Consider the following 25683-nt stretch of genomic DNA (forward strand, 5'->3'; position numbering starts at 1 on the left):
GGAAACTAAGTGCATTACAGACATCTAGAGACATGCCTGTCACAACATTTAGAAGTAGTGTGGGGAAAAGTTGCTGCTTCTTTATTGCTGTTCAGGTTCTATGTAAGGGTGGCTAAAGACTGGAGGAAGTTTTGGTCATGTGTTGATGTCTGGTGACTTGCTTTCCATTTGGAGAAATGCAGTTATGTTGATGTTGGCAGAATGCTGCAGTTTGGGATTCTGAGAAGGGGAAGTGGATAATGGCACCTAAAACAGAGGGGGCATTATGAAGGATAAAGCAGAAGTAGCTAAAGGATTGTACTAAGGAACAAGTAATTTTGTGTTAAAGAAGACTCAGGCTTTGAGACAGATGTCTGAGTAAGACGCTTTAGTATTGAGAATGTTTTGTGTTTTTTCTAAGTGCTGTCTGCTAAGCAAGTGGAAAGCCTCAAGAGGCTTTCAGGAAAGTCTTTGACAATTGTATTTAATCTGCTTTTCTCTGTCATCTTGTGAGTGTTTTCTTTTAAAAATTCACAGGGGCAGCATGCCTTGTTTGGGCATAGGACATTTAGCCAGGTTCAAAAACATCTGAAATCAATTCATAGTTCTAGCACTTAGCTGCTGTGTAGCTTTGGCGGGGATCACCTGTCTTTTCCCTCCCAGCTTTCATCTTTTTTTTTTATATATATTGCAGGCCCTCATGTGAAGTCCTCACTCTAAGCAAAGCCATGGATATTTTTACAAGAATGTGCATGCAGACCCTCAGGTCATGTGTTAATAGAAGCTGAAGTCTGTCAGTAGGTGTCATGCCCAGCTTTTCTTCCTGTACATTGTCTGTGTGTGCAGACAGGGACAGAAGCAGAACTTCATTTGCATTTAGCATCCTGAGTGTAGCACGCTTCCTATAGTAAACAGGTGCCACAGGATCTTGCAGATGAACGGTGTAAATACTTTGCATGATGACCCATATAAATGTCATATGAATACCTGAAAAGAATAGGCAGATTATATTGCCTTTAGTACAGACAGTTCCAACCATGTCCCTGGGTTTTTTTAAACTTTTAAAAATTTTGACTTGACACAGAAGTTACCAGATTAGTTTCCTCATATTGGGACACAGATAATTTAATCAGATGCATGCTTTGGTGTTGCTACCAGTTTGGGATGTTTTGTACCTTGGAATTTGTGGAAGGTTGTTCTTGGTAAGTTAGAACTTACCAAGTTTGGTAAGTTCTAACTCTCATACACTTTTGTGTGCTGCTTCAAACATGCTGCTTTTCATGCCAGCTTGGGCTCATATTTATTAAGCTAAGAGCAACCTTAGCTGGTTCCCAGTCATGTGCACCTCTGTACTTCCATTACTGTATTTTTCCCTGTATTATTACTATTATGTTTTGTGAGTCTAAGATAAGAGTAGTATTTACAAAATCTAAATTTATGTAAACATCCTCCTGAAGCAAAGACTCTTCACCTCACCTTTACTTTAATCTTGTTGTTTTTGCCTGTGATCAGATGCTCATGGGAGAAGACTCTGCTATTTACTAAGGAAGAGAATGGGAAATGGATTAGACTTTTTGCCAGCAGGAGGAAAATCTGTGCTTGTCAGAAGGGTGGGGAAAAGGACTCCACTCAGGGCTGAGAAGAAGGATCCCTTTTGCTTATGTCCTGGTTATAAAGGGGAAAATGTTTATATTCAATGCTGGTGGAATAAAATATTTAATATAGTCCACTAAGTACCTACAAATGAAAATACATGAATTTTAATAGAAAATCTCACTCTTTAACATGAGGGGAAAGGTTATTATTATGTTAACAAGGTGAAAAGCATTAACTGAAAAATGGGAGATGATGCTTTTTCTCTTAAGCTTCTGCTAACAGAAACCCAAGTTCTGTGTTGGCAGAGCTGGGCAACATGTGAACATGAGCAGTGGGACAAACAGTTCCCTTACTGGCCTGCCAGCATCTCAAAGTGTCTGACTTCCCATCAGAAGCTGGCTTTTGGTCTTCAGGGTAGTGTAATCTTGGTGCTTCCTGGGCAGCTTTTGGTAGGGGTGGTGCTCAGTGTCTGAGTGATTATGCTTGCAATTGTTGGAAGGGTTAGCTTGAGAATCCCAAAATATGTGCAGACAAACCAGCTCCTGAATTGCAAGACCAAGATGAACAATGAAATTGTCTGCATCTCTGTCCCCAAAATTTATTGTTGTTTACACATTTATCCTTTAAAATATGTGAAATTGCTCTGTAGAAGAGACCCACTCAGCCATCATATCTTTCCACTACACATAGTTATGGTCTGAGTGCCTCAATTTTCCCAGGTCTTTCCCCCTCCCTGTGGCAAGTGAAGCTGAAATAAAACCTTCCCCATCAGTTTTTGCTTCTTACGAAATGCAGCTTTACCCACTCTGTTTTGTGGTAAAGGGCTTACTTTTTGCCTTAGTTGGCAGAAAACGAAAAAAGTGATTTTTTCGAACAAAATAGAAATGTCTTCAAAGCTTTTTAAAGAGATTTCTTGTGTAGGTAAGATGTTACGTCTCGTGGGAGTTTAACAGGCAAGAAGTGAAAGTATAAGAGTAACATGTGAGCATAAATTTCTCTTATGCAATAAGTCCTTATTTAACTGTTACTTCTACTTAAAGGCTATTCTGTGTAGTTAAGTTTTCTTGCCTTATTTTCCCAACCACATTTGTAGGTTTTTCTGTTGCCTTCTGTGTCACTGGCTCCTGAACGCACCAGTATCTGTGCTGGTATTCAGCAAGTCCAAAAACAGATGGCACAGTGTAATGGATGTACAGTGGCACGTCTATGTATATTGATTCTACTGTGACATTTGGTGCTTTTTATTGTGATTATGTGCCTGTGAACCTGGGTACAACTTCCTATTTCCCTCTGCCTGTGCATCTTCCCTCTCACCTTAAAGAATGGAGAGCCTCTCTGTTTTCTTTTGCCCATTGTATAGGTTTGAGTTCAGGGGTATGTCACCTCATAAAATGAATAGCCATTAAAATTTTAGCTTAATTTAGAAAGAAACTACCAAAATGAGTGTTGTGTATCACGCAGAAAGAATTTCCTTGGGTGTAAATTGGTAGTCTGGAAAGCTGAATGTATAGCTTGAAACTGGAATTGATTTGCTTGTGCTATTGTGTGATGCTAGATATCTTTGGACAAGCAGTTAAAGGAGATGAGAAATCGTAAGGGAAGAGTTTAAACAGTTTTTTGAAAGAATGACAAAAGGGGCTATTTCAGTTTCAAGTTTTCTGTGTCTCAGCATTCATCACAGCAAGTTACTGAGCATTTTCCATGCTTTGTACAATCCTGTGTCAAGTAGGTGCCTACTACTGTCTTAGCAGGGAAAACAAGTAAGCATGCTTTATTTGAAAGAATGCTGCTTTTCAACAAGTTGACCAAAATACTTCCATCAGTTTTATTAATTGTTATGGTGACCTTAATCTGAAGAATATGTGTAGAGATGAGCTGTAAAAATGATACTTACATTGAGTGTCCAGGGGAATTACGAATTTTAGTTTTCAGTTTCTTTTTGGTTACCATTGAGAGCCAAATTTCTGAAGCCAAAGATGAAGCACTTTATTCTCACTGGGATTTGGGTGCTTTTGTGTTTATTGCATTTACATTTGTCTTACTACTGTCACTCTTTTGAGAAAACTACATAAATGTCTAGGACATGCTTCAAAGGCCATCCCAGTAGGCAGAGGCTCCCTTTAGCTCCAGATTGCTAATACTTTGACAGAACCTGAAGCCAGTTGTATAACTTGATGCTCACCTCCTGTTTCCTTATCATGTCAAGATCTAAGGGAAATAAAGGAATTCACAGCACATTTTAGGTTAATTTAGATTCTTGGCTTAGATAACTAAATTTACATCCATACAGATGAAGGTTTATACATTAAACCCAAGATTTAAAAAATATATGAGTGTTTACTGCAGTTGTTGTTTACTTGTTACCAGCTCCAATTACAGCTTTTTCCCCCTTCTAATTATTTTTAATGCTTAAAAATGAATAAAAACCATACAAGTGGTGTACAGCTCTTCAGTCACATAGTTGACTATGACCTAACCTTAGCTTTCCTTTTAAGTATTCACAATTCCCACAGTAGGAATCACTGATATATAGCTACTGAGCTGTAAACAGCTAGAGTCTGGAAAGCTTAGCTGGGGAAGGCATTATATGTACTTGTCATGTTGTTATGGTTTTTCCCTGATCCTTGCTCTTGGCAGATGTTGGAGGCAGGATGTTGCCTTGCACAGACCCTTGGTCTGTCATGCTGTGGTCATTCCTTTGGTCAGTCTTTTGCATATTGCAAGCTATCAGATTTATGAGCATCTCATTTGGACTTTTTCTGTCTTCTGTTTTTTTCCCATATTCAGTAATTGTGCACTTCATATTTTTTATTCCTGTGGCTATTAAGACATAGTAAGATGATAAAATAAGAAAAACACACTGAGCACAGAGGGACTGTGTGGAAAGAGGGTATCAGTGGTGGCTAGGACAGAGGAAAACCTAGATAAGAAATCTATGCACAAAGATACTTTATTGGAGGCATCTCCTATATGTGAGACCTTTTCATAAGTTTTTCTGTTGGGTGCGGTTCTTGTTGGTCAGACTCATTATAGCCATGTAACAGACTTCAAGTGTTTGGGTGCTCCTCAGCTCACTATTTTTACAGCAGTTGCCTCCTTGCAATTGTTCTTACTGTGCTGAGCCAATGTGTTGATGTTAATTCAGGTTTCTTGTAGCACCCATAATTTATTTTTTGCTTTTAGGAGGAAAAGTTTTCCACACATTGTTTTTAAAACAAACCATCATGGAGGTTTATCTTGGGTGTGAAGAATAGTCAAGCCAAGATCCTGGAGATGCTTAAATATTTTTTAAATGACTCTAGGAAATAATACATCATTTTAGTTCAGCTGTACAATGAAAATATCTTAACTCAGCTTCCAGATATATAAGCATCACCTCATAATTCTGTTACTGAAACTGAATGACAGTATTGCATTTTACTCACATTGTTTCAGGCAATAACATGTATGCCTGAGGCATTCTGTTTTGTAAGAAAAGGCTGAATATATCACTACTTCAGATTTATGGGGTGCAATGGTTATTATTTGCTCTGTTATTTAGGGTGTGTGTGTGTGCAGGATAGTTGATTTGCTATGGTGGATAGCTGAAAAACGCCATAAAATAGTTTTTGAAATACACAGTATTATGATTGACCTTCCAGGTACTTATACAATGTTTTTAGCAGATTTTCTGCCTGCTGCACTGTAGGTCAGTATTTTAGCTGCCCTTTGTAACTGTCATGGTGTAAGACATTTAAAAATGTCTAGAATTTCACAGAAAGCATCATTAGGACCTTTTGGGTGGAGCTTTGGGAGATTGGTCAGGTCCTTCAGATGCTTGAGAGACACTTGCTATTCATTGCTCACAAACCTTTTAGTGTGTGTGTATGTATATTTATATAAAGTTTTCTTTTTATCATAAGTGTAAATCTGGAGAATGAGAGTTGGGAGGGAAATTGAACCTGCTTTTTCTGAAATGTTGCATGGGAAAAGTTGAACAGCTGTTTATCTTGGGAACTGTTTCCTCATCTCACATTGGAGTTGCTTTCTGGATTCTGAGGTTTCTGTGTTAGCAGTCTTGTAATTCTGTGGTGCAGGATAGAACTCCGCAAAAGAGTATGAATCACCATTTTCTGTTTAGTCTTTAAAACACAGAATTATTCCCAGTGTGAGTGCTTCCTCTGGGAAACATAAACAAGCTAGTGGTTTCTGTAGTCTCGGTTCTCTCCAGTGCTTTCATCCTCAACAGTAGTGGAGTCATTTAGGATTGAAGAAGAATTTTGTTACTGGTAACAGAGTTAGTGAAAGTATTTAATGGGGCCCCAGGGCTTTCCTCAGGCTTCTTTAAAACTTTCCAGTACCAGAACTGCTGTTTATGGAGATACAAAGCCTGTGTAAGACAGGAAGCATGGTTAACCTCTTCACCCATTCACTTCCCCCTGCATGTGAAGTGAGACTTGGGTAACAGTGTGGCCTCTGTCTGAAGAGGCTTTTTTTTAAGATGGGGAAGAAAGTGGAGTTTTTTGATGTTCTTGATTTCTTTGAGAGCTGTATCACAGACTGTGCAGAGAAAAGAATTTATTTAATCTTCAAATGTACTGTCTGTGTCACACCAGTAATGTCACAATTTTTCACTTTGCAAGATTCTTGTAAGGTTGTATTGTTAGACAGAAGCATGCAATGACCTTATATTTGCTTTTCCCAAAGGGACCTTTGGGTGTCTCTTATCAGCCTTTAAAAAGAAACTTATTTAGCCTCCTTTATAGAACATAAATAGTTACACGATGGGCCTTTTGATGTAGACATCTGTGCAGTTTTGATAAGAGTTGCTATTAACATAGTTGCAATGTAATTTGTCTTCCTCTACTTCCCTTCCCCGTGGCCTACAGCTGGGAATGCTGGGCACTGAGGGGTGTACTGGATGTTCCTGGTCTGCCATGCCATTGACCTTTTTGCTCTTGGATTTAAAGACATATCTTAAAGATTATAAAATTTACAAATTTGAGCTTCACAAGATGGCTTTCTGGATAGGTGAGATACAGACTTCTTACTGTATCTGATATAATTACAGTTTTAAATTGCTTTGTTTCCATAGTGTCTGCAGGTACAGTCTTGTCCTTTCAGCCTCCCAGGTGTGTGTTCTCTTCTGTTCTTAGGTGCTTTATGTATCTGCTGCATAAAATTCTGCTTAACCCCAGTGAACTGTTTTAAAATTAAGTCTAGCTTAAACACTAGTGGAAATGTAGCATAATACCTGACAGTCAGTTTTAAGGTGATGTTGCGTAAGATGCTACTGAAAGGAGGTGGTCCCACTCAGCCTTCTGGTTTTGCCATGTCTCTTACAGATGACAGAGCTGTCATCACTGAGCTGCTCCAGCATGAAGATGCCTTCCAGGAGCAGCCACCTAAAAAGATGCCTAATGGTACTGACTTTTTAGTGGTGCTGTTCATCATCATCTGCTCATGCTGTGAGAAACAGCAACTGTCTTGCCTCCTTTTGGCAGCAGTCCTGGTCAGTTCTCCTGTGCTTTGTACCACGTGGTAGTAGGGAGTGGGCTGTACAGTATTTTGAGAAGGAGAACAGTCGGCATTGTGAGCTAAGTCAGAGTTTGCTGGATTGAAGAAAACACAGGCTGATAAGAAGCTAGACATGCACCCTCAGGGAAGGTGTTTCTGGCTCAGAAATGAAATTGCCTGCCTTTGTATCTGCCCTCATTCAGGGCTTTTGCCTGTATGGTTTTGGCATATGCCATGCTAACATTGTATAGTCTATTTCTGGTAATGGTGCTGCGTGTTTAAAGGGAAAGGGATGAATGATACTTGCAGGAATATGCTTTTGGAAAGGGGCAGTTTTTTCCCTCTCGGTCTGAAAGATTGAAAAGCATTGTATAGCTAACTAAGGGAATTCTGTGGGTAAGAGATGAAATACTGTGGATCCTCTGTGGGTACACTGGATACCTGTCTGCTTGCAGTGTATCTGAACTAATAGTTTCATGTTCTGCAGTTTTTGCTGCATGCCTCTGGGCACTAGGCTCCCCACTCCTGCCTCCTCCCCAAGGAAATGAAGCTTTTTTCCTTTGCTCTGGGGCTTTGAACAGGGTAAGATGCTGTAAGGATATTCCTGGTGGCTTTAGGTTCCCTATGGTAAACTTGCATGCCTTCAGTGTTAATCCATCTTCCAGACTGTGTTTGGAAGGGATTTCTTCCACTCCACCCTGCTCCTGCCAATCTGATTATGCAGAGGTGATTTGTATGTGGAGGTTTGTGGTGGTTTTTTTCTGTCCTGCTCTGTAGTCAGGGCGAGGAGTGTTTCTTAGGATCATTGAAATGTGAGCATGTATTTTAGCTATGCTCTAAGTCTCTCATGCCATTCCACTGAGATCTGTGGGATTCCTCCTGTTGATTTATGTGAGACAAAATCCCAAGGAGAGCAGCAGAAGTGGTTAAGAATTTGGGGAGGAGAGGTAGTTGTCCTTATGCTGGAAAACCTTTGTAATGAAAATGAGCCATAAATCAGCTCTCTGGGTGTCTTAATACACTGAGTATTTTCCTGTGAGACAGCAGTTTCTGGCACAGAGAACTTGTCTTGTATAACACTTAATATACTGCTAATAACTTCAGGCTTTTGGAACTATTTTTCTTGACTGGCTATTTTTGTTTCAGTAGGTGTAAGCTTAACAGCTAGCCAGTCACTGGTAAGCTTAGTTTAAATTATGTTATGGTTTTGGCATAACAGTGCATTTCTGTCATGGATTTTTGCTTTCAGTAATGCTTCTTTAAATAAATGGCTTGAAGGTGTTAATCACATGTTTCAATCAGACAATCTTTAAAAGTCAAATCTCCTTGAGCAGAAGATTTATCTGTATGTTCACTTACCTTTTAGTGAACTATATGTTAAAAAGATGATGCTGCTCTTTCCACCTGGACCACAGCAGGTGCTGCATGTACCAGTTCTGCTTGCCTGAGGCTGAGAAGGATTTTTTGTTGTTATAGAGATGTTCTGTGTTACAATACTGCCAAAACTCTTTTTTTTTTTGGCAATCCAAAACTACAGCATATGACTCTGGTCCCATGGACGGATGCATTTGAGCAATTTTATGCATGTGAGGAACCATACTGTTAGGTTTTACAGAGCAGTGAAAGCTGCTAGTAGGAGCTGGGCTGTCCAGGCACGAGTGGTGGGAGCAGGTCCAGAGCACTGTGGCTGCAGGGAGAAGTGCCAGGGCACCAGAGCGGAGGGGAGGCCAGCAGCTCCCTACCCACCTGCCATAGCAGGGGTAGGACCCAGCATGCCAGGAAGCTTTCCTTCCCAGCCCAGAAAGGAATGGACAAGTGGGCATAATGGCAGGCAGCAGGACAGAATGTCTCAGAGCACCTCCCTTATCTGGCTTGGGCTGGCTGGATTTGGTAGGAAGTCATTGTCCTTGAAAATACCAGGAGACTGAGGACAGCTCCTGGCCTGCTGCTCTCACCACCCTCCTGCTCTGCATCTGCAGGGAGGAGGTGGCGGCACTCAGCCTCCTGGATGCTGCTACAGGGAGCGAGGCCACTTGGTGTTAAGCAGAAGGGCTGCCTTACAGGATTAAATTCAAGAGCACTGTAACTTCACCTTATTATTCTAGTTCAGCTACTGCTTCAAGTGCAGTGAGACCTCATGGACTCGCTGAGTCCAGAGAACATGGAGATGGAGCAGAGCCTCTTGTGTCCTGCTGGTGACCCTTCTTCCATCATGCTGACAGAGGGCAAGATTTACTTTTTGCTTCTTCATTTTCCCTGAAGTAATTGCTTCTTCCCCTTCCAGCCATATGCGTTTTGACTGCATGTTAAAAGTTTCAGCTGAAGTGAAAATGAAAAAATCCAAACTATTCTTCAGGCAAAAATAAATGCATAAATAACATAGTATTTTATGTAAAACTCATGGAGGAGTTTTAAGATGTAGTAATTAATACACATTTTATCTCTTATGAGTGTAATTGAGCACCTCCTACACTACTGTAATGGTATGGCTGCTGGAAAATATCAGACCATGTCAAATTCTCATTTTAAGGATATGCTTGTGAGAAGTTGCCCTTGTACATGCCTGCTATGTGACTGTCCCAAGTAGCCAAGCTCTCCCTGTCTTATCATCTTTATACCCATGGTTACTGGTCTTCTCGCTCTAGTATTAAAAAGGTGGTGCCATATTATTTTGTATAGAAGATGATGCAGGCACCTGCTCTGGGTCTAGATTGATCATCATTCTCACTTAGGAAATATCTGTTGTATGAGACAATATCAGCCACTATTCTAAACACTGAAACTACAGATCCCTTTTTTTTCCCCCCACCTGTTATCAGCATGGCTGAGCGTCTTTTCAGAACTTTAATCCATGTAACAAGATCTTCACTGCACTTGGGCATTTCTTCTGTGCTGCATGCCAGTTCATGGGAAGTCTGTTCAGGAAAGCCATTAAACTCCTCAACATGCAAAATAGCTTGCAGGTTGTTTGAGGACAATGAATGCAAACACAGAAATGAGATACGCAGTTGGTTGGTTGAGATTTTTTTTTAGCAATTACTCTGAAATGCATTAAATAAAACCTTTTTTCACTCACATTAGTGTGCTTTTTGCTGTAAATTTGTTCCTGAATAGGTAAGTTTTTAACCTGTTTGCAGCCTGTGCACAGCATCTCTTACACGATCATCTCCAGCTGTTATTAACAGAATCCATGAGAAATATGTAGTGACATTTGGATAATTCTGGTGTCATCATGAAAGTTAGCATTTAAAGCCATCGGTTTGGCTTCCCTTTTAGTGCCTTTTTTTAAAAGAGAAAAAACCTTGGCCTTCTCTCCTAATAATAAAAAAGAGAAAGTGTGGGTTTTTTCTTTGTGTTTTTCTTTTTTTAAACTACTTTTTTTTAAAGCGGTATTGGATTGGTAGTTTGATGCCGTACAGATGGGTGCAGTGATGCAGAGCACCTCAACATTTAAATGGTAATTTTCAAAGTAACTTTCTTAAGAAAAGCAAAAGCTAATGCAAAGACGGGTCCTTTAAGTCCCCTCCCTAAGCTATCTTTGTTCATGGTCTTTTAAATAAAGCAACTGTTGAATTTTTGACTTTACTTTGCTCACTGACTTCTCAACCATAGCCACTTTTAGATCACTGCAACTCTTTTTGTCAGCAGACACTGACAGGTGACTTCACTTATGGAGTTCAGTCAACTTACTCAACATTAAGATCTTTTTTATGGAGAAAACAATGCTTTTTTCTCTCTGCTGCTGTTGGAGAAGCAGAGTCACTGTTTCCTTTTTGCAGCAGGGGAAGCTGCCCATCTTCTAGCCCTTGGAGCACCAGTGTTTATGAAAACTCCCCATTGCCAAAGCACCTTTTCGGAATAAGCAGGAAGAAGCTGCCATGACCACTTCAGTGCTCCTGTCCAGAGGTCTGTTGGGCATGGTGTGGTGTGTGCCTGGTTTGGCTTTCTGGCATCCTCTTTTTACTGATCTCAACATAACAGAGAGCAACCAAGGCTGTTGCTTGACCAGCCCTTCCATCTTGGCAAAGGGCCTTCTTGGAGGAGCAGCCTTGCCTCTGCTTATGGCCTTCTCCTTCTGTGTTGATACCAAGGGTAGCACAGCCAAGTGGGAGCTAATGGGGGAGTGATCCAATTCTGAAAAAATGATTTGTGTATTGGTATTTTTGCTGGGTTACCTTTAACCTACATAGTTTCCTGGATCTGGTCCCTGTGCAGCTGCAGCAAATGGGTTTGTACAAAAATTGGGACAACTCCTGGGGACAGAATAAGTGGTGAGCAGAGAGAGAGGCACCTTCTTTTGCTAACAAAAGTAGCTTAAAAGTTTTTTTCTTTGAGCTACAGGCTTTGAGACAAGTCTCCTTTTCCTCAGATGGCATTGTGCTCTGGAGGCTTGCTGTGCTTTTTGTCTCATTACTGTTGCACCCACCATACCTGATTTCTGCTGGGGGCCAGGCAGGGATGCTCAAGAATGAGAGGCAGGGAAAAAAAAAAGGGGGTGCCTGCAGGTATCCTTCAAGAGTCTGCCCACAGGTGTGCAGCCTTCTAACAGCTTGCCATGTAGATTCCTTCTACAAAAGAAGAAAAAAACAAACCAACCAAGCCACCAAAAATGAAAGACTGTATCCCTGTCACTGTGTTCTCCATGGCCCTGCCATGATGAATTTTCATATTTGCTCTTAGTACCTTTTTACATCTTTGGCAAACAGTGTGCCTAAGCTATTTATTTTTATCTGCTTTTCACTTTTTTCTGAATGTAATTCTTGAAAGAATTTAATTTGGTGCTTCTCATATAAAAAATACTAAAACAGCACTTCTTGAGGTTTTTTTCCCTGGAGGTGGGTTCCAGCTCCATTACTGCTGCACAATGTATGGCACATTTCCTGTGGGTTTTGCTTTAACTGACCATTGATTTTCACCTACTGTTTTATTGCTTCCTTGCAAATGTTTGTTGCCATTTGAGTCACTGAGCACTAAATTTCTTTCTGACTGTTTTCAGTCAGTTTAATCAATACTAAAACTGCTTTCTGCTATCAGGAAATTTTGCCACATAGGCGATCTGAGAAAGTGGGTGTGCAGCAATCACTGTATAGAGCAGCACATATTCCCCCAGAGCTTTCCATGTACCCTGTTGTTGTCTTTGGGGTTGTTATCAATTCTTGTACTTTGTTTCCCAATTTTAATTAAATATTAAAGGCCCTTCCTCTTTTTTTCATGGAATTTGAGTTTTATGAAGAGTGTTCTGTTGAGGCAGGGAGTGAGGAGTTTATCAGTTTTGGAGAAACTTGAGATGTGTGTCAGCCAGCCTGATGAGCTTACTGTCCTTGTCAAAATAAAAAAGTTGTAGTATGGTGTGACTCTTTCTGAGCAGCTTCTCTGTAACATCCTCCTTTGCTGTGTAACTGCAGTTCTCTTTTTCTTGCAGTTTCACTCAGCTGATATGGAGGGGAGTGGTGGCTCGAGGGGCTGGCAATAAGTAGAGGAGCACTGCTGGGAGCCAGAACTGGTGACAGGGCAGGGCCGTCTCTCCCTTGCCAGGGCTTTAGTGCAGGGAGGGTGTCTTGTTGAGCCACTTCCAGAAGAATTCCTTGCATGTGTAGGAGCAGTTTGGGGTGATAAATGAACACCACAGTAGGAGAGAGTATCTGGCATTGTCAGCAGAAGACAACAGGAGGAGCATGATGGGAATTTGTTAAGAGTCAAGTTGGTATTTGTGACAAAATAGATCTGTGGTGCTGCTTTAATTGAATAAGCCTAATCAGTGAACTCCTGGCAAAGTTAAAGGAGTCATCTGAAGGGAGGGATTTCTTCATTTGCCTTCTGCCTAAGGCTGTTCTTTGAGAGCTTGCAGTAACTAAGGTTATAAGGGAGAGAATCAAATAGATATCTAAAGCAAGCAAAATAGCTTTCCAGAATCCTTTTCCTATGGAAAAGATTTTATTGTTGTCATAGCAACGGAGTGCTGAATAAATCATAACCTCTTTTGCTAAGTAAACACAAAAGATGGGGATACTTCTTGCCTTTGAAAATAGAAAGTCTGTTAAGATGTGTGGGAACATCGTAGTCTTAAAATTAAGAAAATAAAAACTTTCTGACAGCTCAAAACTCTCTTTGAGTTTTACCCAGGGAAACTGGGATTATTTCCACCCTCCAAATAAACATAAAAGATGCTAGATGGGATATTTAAAATTCGCTGATCTAAGTCAGAAAACTGGAGAGGAGAAATTAACGTATTTTACTTAATCTAAGAATTCATTTTATCAGAAGGTGTAGTGTCTAAAATTCCAGAACAGATTTACTGCAGTTCTTTCCCTCCACATTACATATGATGAGACAGATGTGGTGGTGTGGTTTTTAAGCTCATGGCAGTATTGGGTAGAAAATAGACTTACCCTGGATTAGCAGTACAGCACTTCACTCTTTGGAGCATGCCAGCTTTCGTGAGCATTGCTGCTGGCTGACCATCTGTGAAGGCTGGTGCTGGTACTTCTTGTCAATCAGTAACAAGTGTTCCAATAAAAGTGGAAATTTCCAGCTTTGACCTGTGCTACTAATATCAGAGCTTTCAGGAGTTGCTTTTTGTCCTTTGGAATGACCAGATTATGGACACTTTTAATGTCTGCAACCACCATACTGGATCCACACTGTTGTCCTTGATAATTTTTTCAGATTTTTTTCTTGTAGTTTTTTCCTCTCTGTGGTTAATTGTTAAATATCTGGCAAAAGATGTGTTATCTCTCTTACATTTGCCTTAATAGTCTGTTTTAATAGTAAACATACAGCCTTGTGGCTTGCTTGTTTCCAAAACAGGACATGTGCCAACCTGAAATGGCTGGTGTTCCATGGAGTGTGCTTCCTTGTGGGGTGGATGCTGTTCAGTTTTAGGAAGATTTCTGAGGGTGAATGGCTTTGTATTTGTTTCTGTGCCGAAGTGAAAGTAGCCGCACTGGGGAGGTCTGGGTACAACGTTACAGTCTGGCAAGCAGTCTGACTTCCTTTGGCTTTGCAAGCAGCAATGGTTTATTTTGTCTGAGATTTCCTCATTCTTCAGGTTACATCGGGTGGGATGAGAGCACAGCCATGCCTGGAACTGAGTCGTGCTGGCACTGTGCTGGGTGAGGGGGAGAGGGGTGATGTGTGCAGGCTGGGAGAGAATGGCTGATGGCTGATTAAGATCAGACCAGTGGGTGACTAATGGAGATTTTTACTGTAAGATTTCTGTACCTAGGTATGGGGGTTTTTGGGCATGAATTTGATTTGTTTAGCTCTTACGGATGGGTGGAGAAAGGCATGTAGGGTAGAAAGAAACTAGTACATGTTATAGTCAGTGCAGAGATTTAAATTAAGATTAAAATGATTAATTCTGAAGAAAATAATTGGGGTGCATATTATTTTTTTACAAAGTAAATTAATTGGAATCTTAATGGGAACAAAACAGATTAAGATGTTTGAAGTGTTTTAAAGTGGCTTTTTTGTAAGTTCTGTTAATCTTATTGTATATATGCATAAATAGATTTTTAAAAATGGTATTTGAGGAACATGATCTGTTTGTGGAGAGCAGGATGTTAAGCTGATTGTATGCCAGATATCAAGGCACATTCTAGAGGATGCACATCGTGGAAAATTTTCAAAAAGGAAAACTTCAGCCTGTCAGCTGAAAGATAAAAAGATTTCTTCTCCCTTCCCCCTTCCTTTTTTTATATTTTTGGAGGGCCACTTTGTTAGATGCTTTTGTTTCTAAAGCAAGAATTGTACATGATGTATGAGTTTTATTAATCTAATGCATCATAAAAAACATGCCTTATTATCAGGAGTTTTTAGAACATCCAATGATATGGACCTAGTGCTCTTTGACTGTGATATTATGCATTGAATGAGGTCCTGTTGAATTGTCTGTTAGATATCTCTACTGACTAAATGTTAAGCAAAACAAAATGAAATTTCTAGGAACAAAGTTATTGTCAGATTTCCGTGTCTTTATTGTCTCAGTGTCAGAGTTGCTTTACTGGTTGCTTGTAGTTTCCAGTGAGAGCTGGGCAGATAGCATCACACCTCTTTTCTCTGAGCAGTTTTCTTTTTACATTAACCACCTACCTTGTAAGTGTAATGAGAAGTTCAGGCTGTTTTACTGTAAACACTAGTTATTTGCCTTTCATAGGCAGTCAGAGTTGGGTCTGAAAGATGAAGCAGGCCATTTCTTGGAATCTTTACTAGCTCTTTTCCTGTAAGTCAGAGCCCAAGGTATTAAACAGTCAGTTGCAGATTAATTTAAGTAAGCGCTGCTAACCTTGCATTTTTACCTGCCTACTCTGTGACTGTGTCCATTTCAGATCGTTAGTCTTTATTAAATTAAATTATTTTCGTATTGCAGTTAGTTTTGATTTTGCTGGTAAACTTTGTATTTGGACAAATGTAGAAAAAGGCTTACTGCTTGTTGCCCAGAGAGCACTTGAGGGGCTGGAAAGGGACGCCTCTGTACAAACTCAGAAGAAATGTCTTGTCTGTCAGAACCAATTAGCTTGAAAAATGTTATCTGAAATTACAGATGTGTAAGACTTTCTTCATAAACAGGAGTGTTTTTGCAAATAAGATGTATTTTAACCTGCCCTCCCTGTTTCTTTCTTTTCCTTTCTTCCCCCAGCAGCTTTCCTAGTGGAACATGACACATCTGTCAACTGAAACCAAGCGTTTTCTGCAATAACATTTTATGCATTCACTTTATGCATCTTATTTTGCCTGAAAGGCTGATTTAATTGCAGAACATGACACTGATCAAACTGAGGGGTTTAAATTTGTTTTGTTTTGTTTTTGGTGGTTTTTGTTTGTTTTTTGTTTTGGTTGGTTGGGGTTTTTTTTGTTGTTTGGTTTGGTTTGGTTTTGGTTTTTTGGGGTTTTTTTTTGTGTGTTCAGCTCCCTTTTACTTTCATACCTATTAGGACAAAACTGAACACTGGGATTTGTTCACAGACATCCCCTTAAAAACCGAACAAAACCACTCAAAATCTTCCAAAGTAGTTGAAAAAAGAAGTAACTTGAAAAATGGTGTTCTTATGGACTATTGTCCATAGCAGCTCTCGTCATGAAGGTTGGGAAATACCTGAGAGCTGGGAGAAGAGTAGATTAGACTGTCAGCCTCCACCTTCTTTAGGAGGTGATGGGTTTGAAATCTTAACAGGAGAAGGACTGGCAGCTTGTGTGGGATATACAGGTCAGTGTGAGAGAAGGGTGAGTGGAGGCTGAAGGAGGTACCTCAGGGGGATGAAGTTTAAGATGCAGTAAACCCTCCAGCTGTGCTCTTCCCAGCCTGATCTCTGCTGCCCTGTACCAGTGTGTGTTAATAATGAATTGCCTCGTGTGTATACAGGACTTTGTTTTGCTACAAGGGTGCATAATGTCAAAAAGCATACTAGGTTTGAGGCTGCTGTTTTGGCTTTAAATGCTGTTGAAGGTTTGTTTTAATTCCTTGGGGTATTACAGGCAAGGCTTTTCAGGAATGGTGAATTGTAGCGTTTTGGGTAATTTTGACCAGGCTTTAGAAACCTCTGGAAGCAGCATCTTCCGAGCAGAGATTATAACCCTAGATGGAGTTGCAGTTACTCTGTCCTGTCTGGAATGTCCTGGATACTCGGTCCTCATTAAGTCATTTTTCCTAGTGCCAAGGTTACCACTTTTGGAGTTGGATGGTCATGGCCTTGAAACAGAGCAGTGGGCAGGAGTAAGCTTGGCACCATCTGAAAATCTGATGTGTGCCATGAGGATGGAATAGAAATTATGGAGTGCCCAGTTTCTTGATCTCTTGTACCTGAAAGATGCCTGTGGCACTGTCCATTCACAGCAGCAGGAGCAGCTGTGTGTGCTGGGGATGCTGCAGGTTGTGTAATGAGCTCCTGGTGGGCTGTAGTAGTGGGAATGCAGCAAGATTAAACACTGAGGACAAGAACCAGTCAGTTGCATTGCAGTGAGTCAGTTCAGACTCTCCATTCTGCTTTCCTTTTTTCTATCACTAATAGACGAGTTCTGTTTTAGCTCTTTATTCCAAAAGTTGCCAGGGGCATCTTTGGAAACTCCAGTTCAAATGAGTATGTTTTAAGGAAAGTACTGACAGAAGCTGTTAGTGTTGTCACAAGGACGACCTATAGAGAGCTTTTTCTCTTTATTCTTTTTTTTCCCCTGCCAAAAAGGGTTTATGTTTCCATTACTGGCTTTTTTGTTGTTTTGAGGTACTACATACATACTGCAGAAAGCTTACTTAACAGAGTTTGTGATCAAAACAAATAGACTGTGAATCTGAAGACAGAAGTCTCTGATGCAGTATGAGTAGAAGTGGGGTGCCGGTGGTTGCTTGCTAGTTCTCATCTACTGAAGCAGGTGATTTGGGTATCCTGTGATATGCACACACGCTGGAAGGTCATTGAGTTGCCAGAGTCAAAAGTCAGGAATGTGGCTCATTTAGAAGTCTGGAATCAGGTATAACCATGGTAGGAATATGCCATTTCAGCATAGAGGGCTGCTTTGCCAAGATTTACACAAGAGCTAAATACACATATCGTGTATGCGAAGTGTCTGTAATGTTTTGTGATTGCTACAGCAGGCTTTCATAAGGGCTGTGGCTTTTTAGTCAAAAATAAGCTTCCTTTGCATATGCACATTTTCATTAGTCTAAACACTTCATTTGTTATATAAATGTAGTCACTTTTATCTTTTATAAATCCTCGTATGGTGTTTTCATATGTAGTCAGGACTGAATCCGTAAAGTTTCATACACAGTAACTGTCTCTTGCTGGGCAGAGCATGAGCAGCTACTACTAGCTGTCTTACAGATCTGTGGGTTTGAATGAATGGGGAACCACAGCATCCTCACTGGACTGGCTGCAGGATGTGAATCTTCCGATTTTGGGAAGCATTTAAGGCATATGTATACATACATGTGTGATGGACACAGTTTGTAAGAGTATTTTGAAGTGTTTTGCTGGAAAGTGTTGATCACATGTAGTTTGAGAAAGTGACCCTTGTCAGAGGTTTCAGTCTAGACATTCTAAACTTGGAACTGGTTCTAATATTTTATTAAAAAAAAAAAGGTGTGTAGCCTGAAATGTCTTTCTAAAATTTTCAAATGCTCTGTGTATTTATTTTTATGTTGTAGTCTATAAAAATACATGAAAAGCATATAAACGTAAAAGGTGGAAGAAAGAATCTCTGAAATTCCTGCATCATATTAATAACTGAATGTATTAAGTTTTCACTTTAGTAAGCTGCTGCTGTGAGATCATGTAACCTTTTCCCATTTGTGGTGACTCACTGGTTGTCTGTATTTTCTATGCATGATTCTTCCTGTGTGCAAAACAAAGTTTTTAACATCAACAAGATAAATACACTACTCGCTCCCCTAGGCACCTTGAAACCTAGAAGTTCATGTACTGAAGAGAAGGACCATTAGATAGATTAGTTTTTCAATTTGTATGGAATGACTCAGTGATTAACTGGGAACTGTTTTAGTGACAGTGACCCTCAAGCCATAGAGTCAGTCTTTGCTCTCACTAAGCAAACTCAGTGGTATAGATGGTGATTTAGCAGAAAATTCTATGTTAGGATTCCTGAAGCACCTTTCTCACTTGAACTGTGCTTTAAGCAGTCTTCTGAAAAGAAAATACTCTTGCTGCTATAGTGATAAGTTAGAAGATTTATAGGCAGCTCATTAAGATTTCTCTCAGAAGAAATCTAGGCAGCTGGAAAATGTTCTGGCGCAAGCAGTTTGTGGCCACATTGATCATGTTGCAGAAGGAGCTCCTGGGTGACACTTGGAATACCAGGGAATGTGGGTTGTGCCAGAACAGCTGTGGAGTAGCATGAGTGGCCTCTAGGAGATAACCTTGGACAAAATGGAAAAAAGTAACAAGTTTATATGAGAACAGATGTTTCTTTAAAGCAGAAGCAGTGGACTGTGGAATTGTTGTTAGCTGTTGTGTTATAGTGCATTGTGATCTGAGGTTTTGTTTTATCCCAGGCTTCATCTTGAAAACATGAATTCAGTATCGTGTTTCTACATTTAGATGTATAGTCCTTTTAAAAAAACTCCAGCTTTTCAATGGTTTGTTTGTTTGTTTTCCCCTGTTCCTTCCTCAGTAAACAATAGTAAAAACTTTATTACCTTTTTTGTTATTCTTGAGAAGGTATCTTTGAGATTATGATATAATGGAAGAAAGAGTATGAGGTAGCATAATTTTAGTTACCAAGTTACTGATGCCAAGTGTGTGATTTTTAAAGGGTTGTAAGGAATTCTGATATTAAATTCATTTTTAAAAAGATCAATTGAGAAAGTGAGTTAGCTGGTCTCTAGAGGTTGGCTAAATCGTAATGTGGGTTTCTTTTCTTTATGCACAGTTTGAAAAAGAAAAGGCAAGTCAAACAAACCACTGAGACTGTCTCTGCCAATCCCCCTGGATCTGCTGTTTCCAAAACTCCTTCTGAGAAAGATGATGAAAGTAAAGTTATTTTGGAGCAAATCAGTTCCTCTGAAGACAACTGTAAATTTCCTGGGGAAAAGGAAACTGCTCCAGACAAGGAAAAAAAAAAGAAAAAGTACAATCAACTGAAAGACATCAGACGCACAGAACTTAAAAGATACTATAGTACTGGTGAGTTATGTTACTGCTGTAGTATTTTAAAATATATTTGTTTTGATAGCTTGCTAATGTATTTTTCTCATATTCTGTAGGCCTTTCTTAAAAAGATAATTGACTTTGGATATCCTTCCTATAAAAGCAAATAGAATTATACAGTTCAAAATATCATCTGCTTCTAACTTAAAACTTTCATTCTCACAAAAATACCTGTGATCTTGTTTTTCAGTTCTAAAACTCAGTGTTGTTATAGGCAGCAGTTAGTTTATTATTGCATTTTATTTTAGTTATTTTTAAGATTAGTCTTCAATGTTTTATGGGGTTCAATTCTTTTGGCGGGGTTATTTTATAATTTGATATATACTGTTTAAGACTTCAGTCTTAATTCATGTTTATGTTTGTCTGTTGAAGTGCAAGGAATTAAATTTACTACATATTTTTAAACAAGCTGTCAAAGGGCTTGTGTGATGGCTTGTTTCCCCCTCGTGCCCCCAGCTGTCTAAGCAACTCATTTAATTATAAATTCCTTTTTAGATTTATTAATTGCAAGCAATTAATTTTGCAAGAAAAGGAATCCTTTTCCAAAGAGGAGGAAGGGAACAGAAGATTGTAGCTATCCTCAAAGCAGACTTTACTGCTCACACAGAGTGTGCATGGATGGCTGACTCCTAAGGAGGAGTCCTCTTTTGGAGAAAAAAAAAATCTTCAGTAAAAATGTTATTATGTGTTGAGTGGTCATGCAGACTAGTCCACAACCAAAGAGTGCCTTTTCTGAGGCAGTACAGGCCTTGCCATAAAGAAGATAAACCCTGCAGTAATGTTTCCTAGCAAGCTCAAGGGTTTACAGTGATATATTGATGAGGCTGTAACTTTTGGTAGATTTAAAATGTGATGAGATCCATAATTTGAAAACTAAAGGCAAACTTTCTTCTCTCTGTCTGAAGTTCTGACCACACTGTTCTGGAAGTAAAATCTGTAAAAGAAAGACTGGAGAACTGTTAATGAACAAACCTGTAAATTCTTTCTACTTTGGTAGTATGCTGATATAAAAAAACCAAGCACACCAAAATATAAACCTCTGCTGCATTCCTAGTAGAGTGCTTCTGCTAGAAGCACTTGTTGGTTTGTACCTAGAGGAATTTAGGGGTTTGTGAGGTAGCTGAATTTTGTTTCTCAAGTTTTTCAGGAGTTAAATTAAAAAATTCTGCAACAGTTGGCAATTGGGGTGGCAAGATGAGGGCAAAGGGGTCACTCCCTGTCACTGAAGAGTGTGGAGGTGCTGGCGAAAGAAATGTAAGGACATCTTTGATGTCTTTGAGTTGTCTTTGACTTGTGATCCAACAGTCAGTACAAACTCAGGTTTTACTTAGGTTTGTTTCATAAGTGTTCCTGGGTTTCATGTGGACTGGCATCATTACAGGGTGACTTGAAATGTTACTGGTCATTGTGTTAGGTGTGCAAAGCTTCTTGGTTCTGCAGAAACACAGAATTTCTGTTGAGAAATAAAGTAATTTAATGCTGCTGTTGAGCTGAGCACAGACTTGACTGGCAAATCCAGAGAGAGGGGAAAGACCTCATTCTTGTTTAAATGCCTTCTTTCAGTTGTTCCTAAAGGCTTTTACCCAACTGGAGCATCGAATTGCAGAAGTGAAAGTTTAAATAGAGGCAGAAAAGAGTTGATTGTGAAACAAGTGCAGTAGCTCCATGTTCCCTGTGCAACTTTCAAAATGAAGTCTTTTCAGTAGAATTGTAAGTTGGCGTGGCATTGGACATACATGGCTTATACTGCCTTCACCTACTGCAGCTATAGCTCGCAGGGTTACTTGCTTAGCTGTTTGTTACTGCAGCTCTCCTGAAAGCTGCCTCCATTGCCAACATCCAGAGTAGTTTCTGAGAGCTGTCTGTACACCCACAGCAGTCTGAAAGTGCTGGACTTGTTTAACTAGTTTGCCTTTTACCTTCATATGGTGTGGCAGAGGACATACCCATCTGTCACGCTGAGCTGAGTTCTGCCAGGTGTGCATTCAGCAATTCTCTGCTGGAAGTTGTGTCAGCTGCAGTGGTGGGAAGGTACTGCCAAATCTGTAAAGACCTTATCTTTTCATTGTTGATATACTTTCATATGAAAGTGTCTGAGAGGGATTAGCCATGCATATACATATGTCTTCATTATTTAATGTTAGGAATACATATGCCTCATTTCCCTCTCCCCCCCCTTCCCTGTCTTTTTTTCCCCCCTCTGACTTCTCCCATTATTGATTGTTTCTGAAGTGCTCTGACTAAAAAGCATGCACTCACTCTCTGCTAACCATTTTTCTAGTTATGTTTTCTCAAGGGCTTGGAGGTTTTGGTGGTTGTTTCTGCCCAAATATGCAGCTTTGATTAATGTTTAGAACATGGCAGGGGGGTTGGAGCTAGATGATCTTTAAGGTCCCTTTCCACTCAAACAGTTCTATGATTCTAACTTTATGAAAATCTGACACAGGAATTACTTTTTTTTTGTTGTTTCAAAATGCTTTCTGCACTTTATCAAATTGTTTACATTTTCCTCATGAGAAGAAAAAATTATTAAATGGAGCAACAGCCTTGCATATTCCCATGATACACCCAAACTGTGTGGCTTAGTGGAGGTTCTTAGATGAGTCATGAGATGATTTGAGTCCAGAGGAGTTGTGTCTGTCAGTCTAACAGAATGAAGACCACTATCCTCTGAATAATCTCCCTTTCATATTTTATAGGACAATAAATCTTCTTTATTTATTGTTCTAAGAGATGGGGGAAGGAACATAACATCTCATTATAATTTGTTCCTTGCACACCACGTCCCTTCATTAGAGGCTTCTGAATGTGTTTGCCTTTATGAGTTTGTAAATACAGTGACATCCTGACTCCCACTTTGAATGCTGTGTTCTTTAATAGATTCCTGCAGGCACCAATGCTGTCAGGGGGATTTTGTTGACTCAGTAAATTCCTCTTCTCCGGTGGAAGGACTAACACAGCTTCTGAAGGCTGTTCAGAACTGGAGGTGGTCATCCCTGCCACGCTTTGTATAAAAGCGAGTGGTTAAAAGACTTGGATTATTTGAGGAAGGTGGGAGCGCCGCGGTGGAGGGAGGAGCTCCTCTCCCGCACCCGGTGCGGCGTTATGTTAATGCCGGCAGCCGGCGGGTGGCACCGCCGAGCCGAGGAGGACGTGGTGCGACTCGGGCGTCCTCTGGAAAGGGATCCTCCAGCATCCCTCTCCCAGCCAAGACTGTTCAATATTGCATATCGGCTTGCACTGTGGTGGCACCCTTACAAGTAACCTGAAGGTATACAGGATTGGTCATTTTTCTTGAGGCACTGCTAAATGACCAGGTCCTATTGCCAGAAGGTTTCTCCAGTGTAGCCTCATGTTTTCCTTTCCACTGAGCACTTGCATTGTTCTTCAGTGGCTCTATAGTTCTGTAATAATTTGCACCATTCAGTCTCCAAATCTCACCCTGTAAGACATTGCCTTGCAGATACAGCCTTTGTTGTCTTGTCTTGAAACAACTGAGATGCTAATACTGCTTGTTGTTTGTTCCTGAAGACCAATGGAAATAACACTGCTTTCTCCTTATTTTTGTCTTATGTAGTAATTTGCTTTTTAACTTTGTCTTACCTTTTCTGCTGTTGTTGCTGCAGTAAACAGCTTTCAGACTTGTGGGGATAGGTCTGTCTAGCACAGTACAGTGGTTGTGCAGGTGCTCTGGCTGCTATACTCTGTGCCCAGGATGCTCTCCCCTTCTTCTTGGGATAACCCCCAGCTGACCTAATTTTGCTGCTTGGCTGCTTGGTTCTGGCATGCTTTCTCTGGGAAGCCTGTTTTTGTTGGAAGATGTTGATTTGACTCTTGTGAGATTAGGAAACCACGATTCCTGTCAGGAGTTGCTAAACTGGATGAAAACATTTGTGTTGTGCCACTGAGCACACTGAAACAGGGGAAAGTGTGAGTTTCTGAAAACAAGCAGTGTAACAGTGGTCAAACATAACACTGAATTGCATCCATGTATTTATTCCAGCATGATATGTTGTGTCTTTCTATCAGATGTGCATAATATTCCTAGAGTCCACTGATTTTGCTTGAAAATATAAGCAGGCAATATATGTGAGGAATTGGTCTCCATTAAAAAATATGCCATAAAGAAAAGTTCGGCTTAGGTGACTTGTCCTGTATCACAGAGTTACTTTTGTCAACAAAATAAAATCCAGCTGACTAGATTACCATTGTGCTCTGTAAACATAAAGCCATCCTTTCTCATTCACTGCGTGACGTTCAATTTCTGCAGGAGTGGGAGGTGAGAGTAACAAAACCTCCTCTTATTGTAGCTCTGATTTATTTCAAAACAAGCAGGAGTCCTAAACACCATGAGAGGGAAAGTGGTATGTGCCCATTTAATGAGATAGTATATCACGTGTCGAGCAGGAGGTGCCAGAGTATCTCCCTAGAGGCAGAAAGCAGATGCCTTTTTTTGACTTGTCCTCCCTGCCATCCCTTGAGCAGGGAGTGCAGCATGTGTGTAGTTACCAAGCTTCTGAATGTTCTGGGTAAATGGCCAAGAACAAATTTTAGAGAGGGCATAGCAATTTGCATTACTCATTATGTGGTGAGATTTGCCCTGACTGGCACAGAAACAGCAGAGGCAGCTCCCGTGATACCAGAAGTACTTTGTTTCAGAGTTGAAAGTTGCTTGCAATGCAACTGCAGTGTGAAAATTTACAAAGAATTTACGTGTAATGAAATGGTGGAACATTTACTGATCACACATCACATAATAGTTAGGTCATTTACTAATGATTACTAAAAATCTGGACTTCTCAGTATATATTGAGTTAAAAATTGAAACTTCTGCTTATGAGTCCTGGTCTTGTCTTTTGTATTTATTGCCTGCTACAGAACAGTAAGATGCAGTTGAGGACCTAATTAAGGTGCTACTCATAAAAAAAAGCAGAAAGAAATAAAAAAAAAAAAGAAAAAAAAAAAAGAAAATCTATATAAATTTTTGCTTGTAGCTAGCTAACTGTAATCAGCTTGGTCAGCCCTATTTGTGTAGTAAAGTACTTTCTTTTCTAAGTAATCGAAGTGATTTATAAAGTGGGCTACTCATTGTTAAGTTGCTTAATACAACAGTAAGAACAGGATCTAAATTTTCTCAGGTTCTGAGACCTTGCCTTAGGGTTTGTGTTTCAGGCCGAAAATGAGTGTAGATATAAGGAGGGGTGAAAAGGGAAATAATACGTTTCTTTCAGAATGAAGGTCTCACAATTGAAGCAGCATAGGAAGAAGTCAATTTGGTTATAATTGCCTGTGTAGAATAACAAGAGGATTGGAATAACTTGCATATGAGTGTAAACTGAAGGTACTGACTGGGCAGTGGCTGGTTGGGAAGTTTCAGGAAGCTGGTTTATTAACATTGTTATGGAAACCATGTGGAAAGAATGAAGTGGACTAATGACTGAAAGGCAGCTGTTTACAGGTGACTTGTTTTGGAATGAGAATAAATGATCAGGAATCCCAGTGGATCAGTGTTTAGGCCACCAGGTTATATTCAAGCTGTGCTGTTAACAGATGTTTGCTAGAAACAGTTGCACAGAGAAAGGATGCCTTGTCCACAGGCAGGAGAAATCGATCTGAGCAGTAAGTACCAGTAATAACGTTGTTAGCATTTAAGTTCTGAAAATTTGCATGGAAATGTCTTAACACTGGGCAAGCTCCCCATGTGTGGCGTCCTCTTCAAATTCTCATCTTGGTGGATAAGCTTTTGCTTGTTGTAAAACTAAGTAAAATATGAAAATAGTTGAAACTTGGTGTTTTGTATGTAATAGGTAGGTACTGCCCATCGACACAACCTTGACATTATTAGCACCATGCTCTAAGCAACTGAGCTAATCCCACTGGCACACAGGCAACTTAATCTGGAGACTGAAGACTGAGCTGTTTTTAAGTCTGCTGTTAGAAGGAAATGAAGCTATAT

At 40.0% G+C, this 25683-nt stretch overlaps 1 protein-coding gene across 3 annotated transcripts in view; it reads left to right on the forward strand.

Moving 5' to 3' along the window:
* The window catches only part of NCOA7 (nuclear receptor coactivator 7), an 86102-nt gene that overhangs the window by 25168 nt on the left and 35251 nt on the right, over positions 1–25683 (forward strand). For all 3 annotated transcript variants that reach the window (XM_042016328.1, XM_042016330.1, XM_042016329.1), the window contains one exon: positions 19450–19703. In XM_042016328.1, the coding sequence (XP_041872262.1) occupies positions 19450–19703 (254 nt within the window). The remainder of the gene's footprint in view (positions 1–19449; positions 19704–25683) is intronic.

This window comes from Corvus kubaryi, unplaced genomic scaffold (genome assembly GCF_017639235.1).
Source record: "Corvus kubaryi isolate FWS band 111438036 unplaced genomic scaffold, C.kubaryi_AGA036_p1.0 split3-73, whole genome shotgun sequence".
Taxonomy (NCBI): domain Eukaryota; kingdom Metazoa; phylum Chordata; class Aves; order Passeriformes; family Corvidae; genus Corvus; species Corvus kubaryi.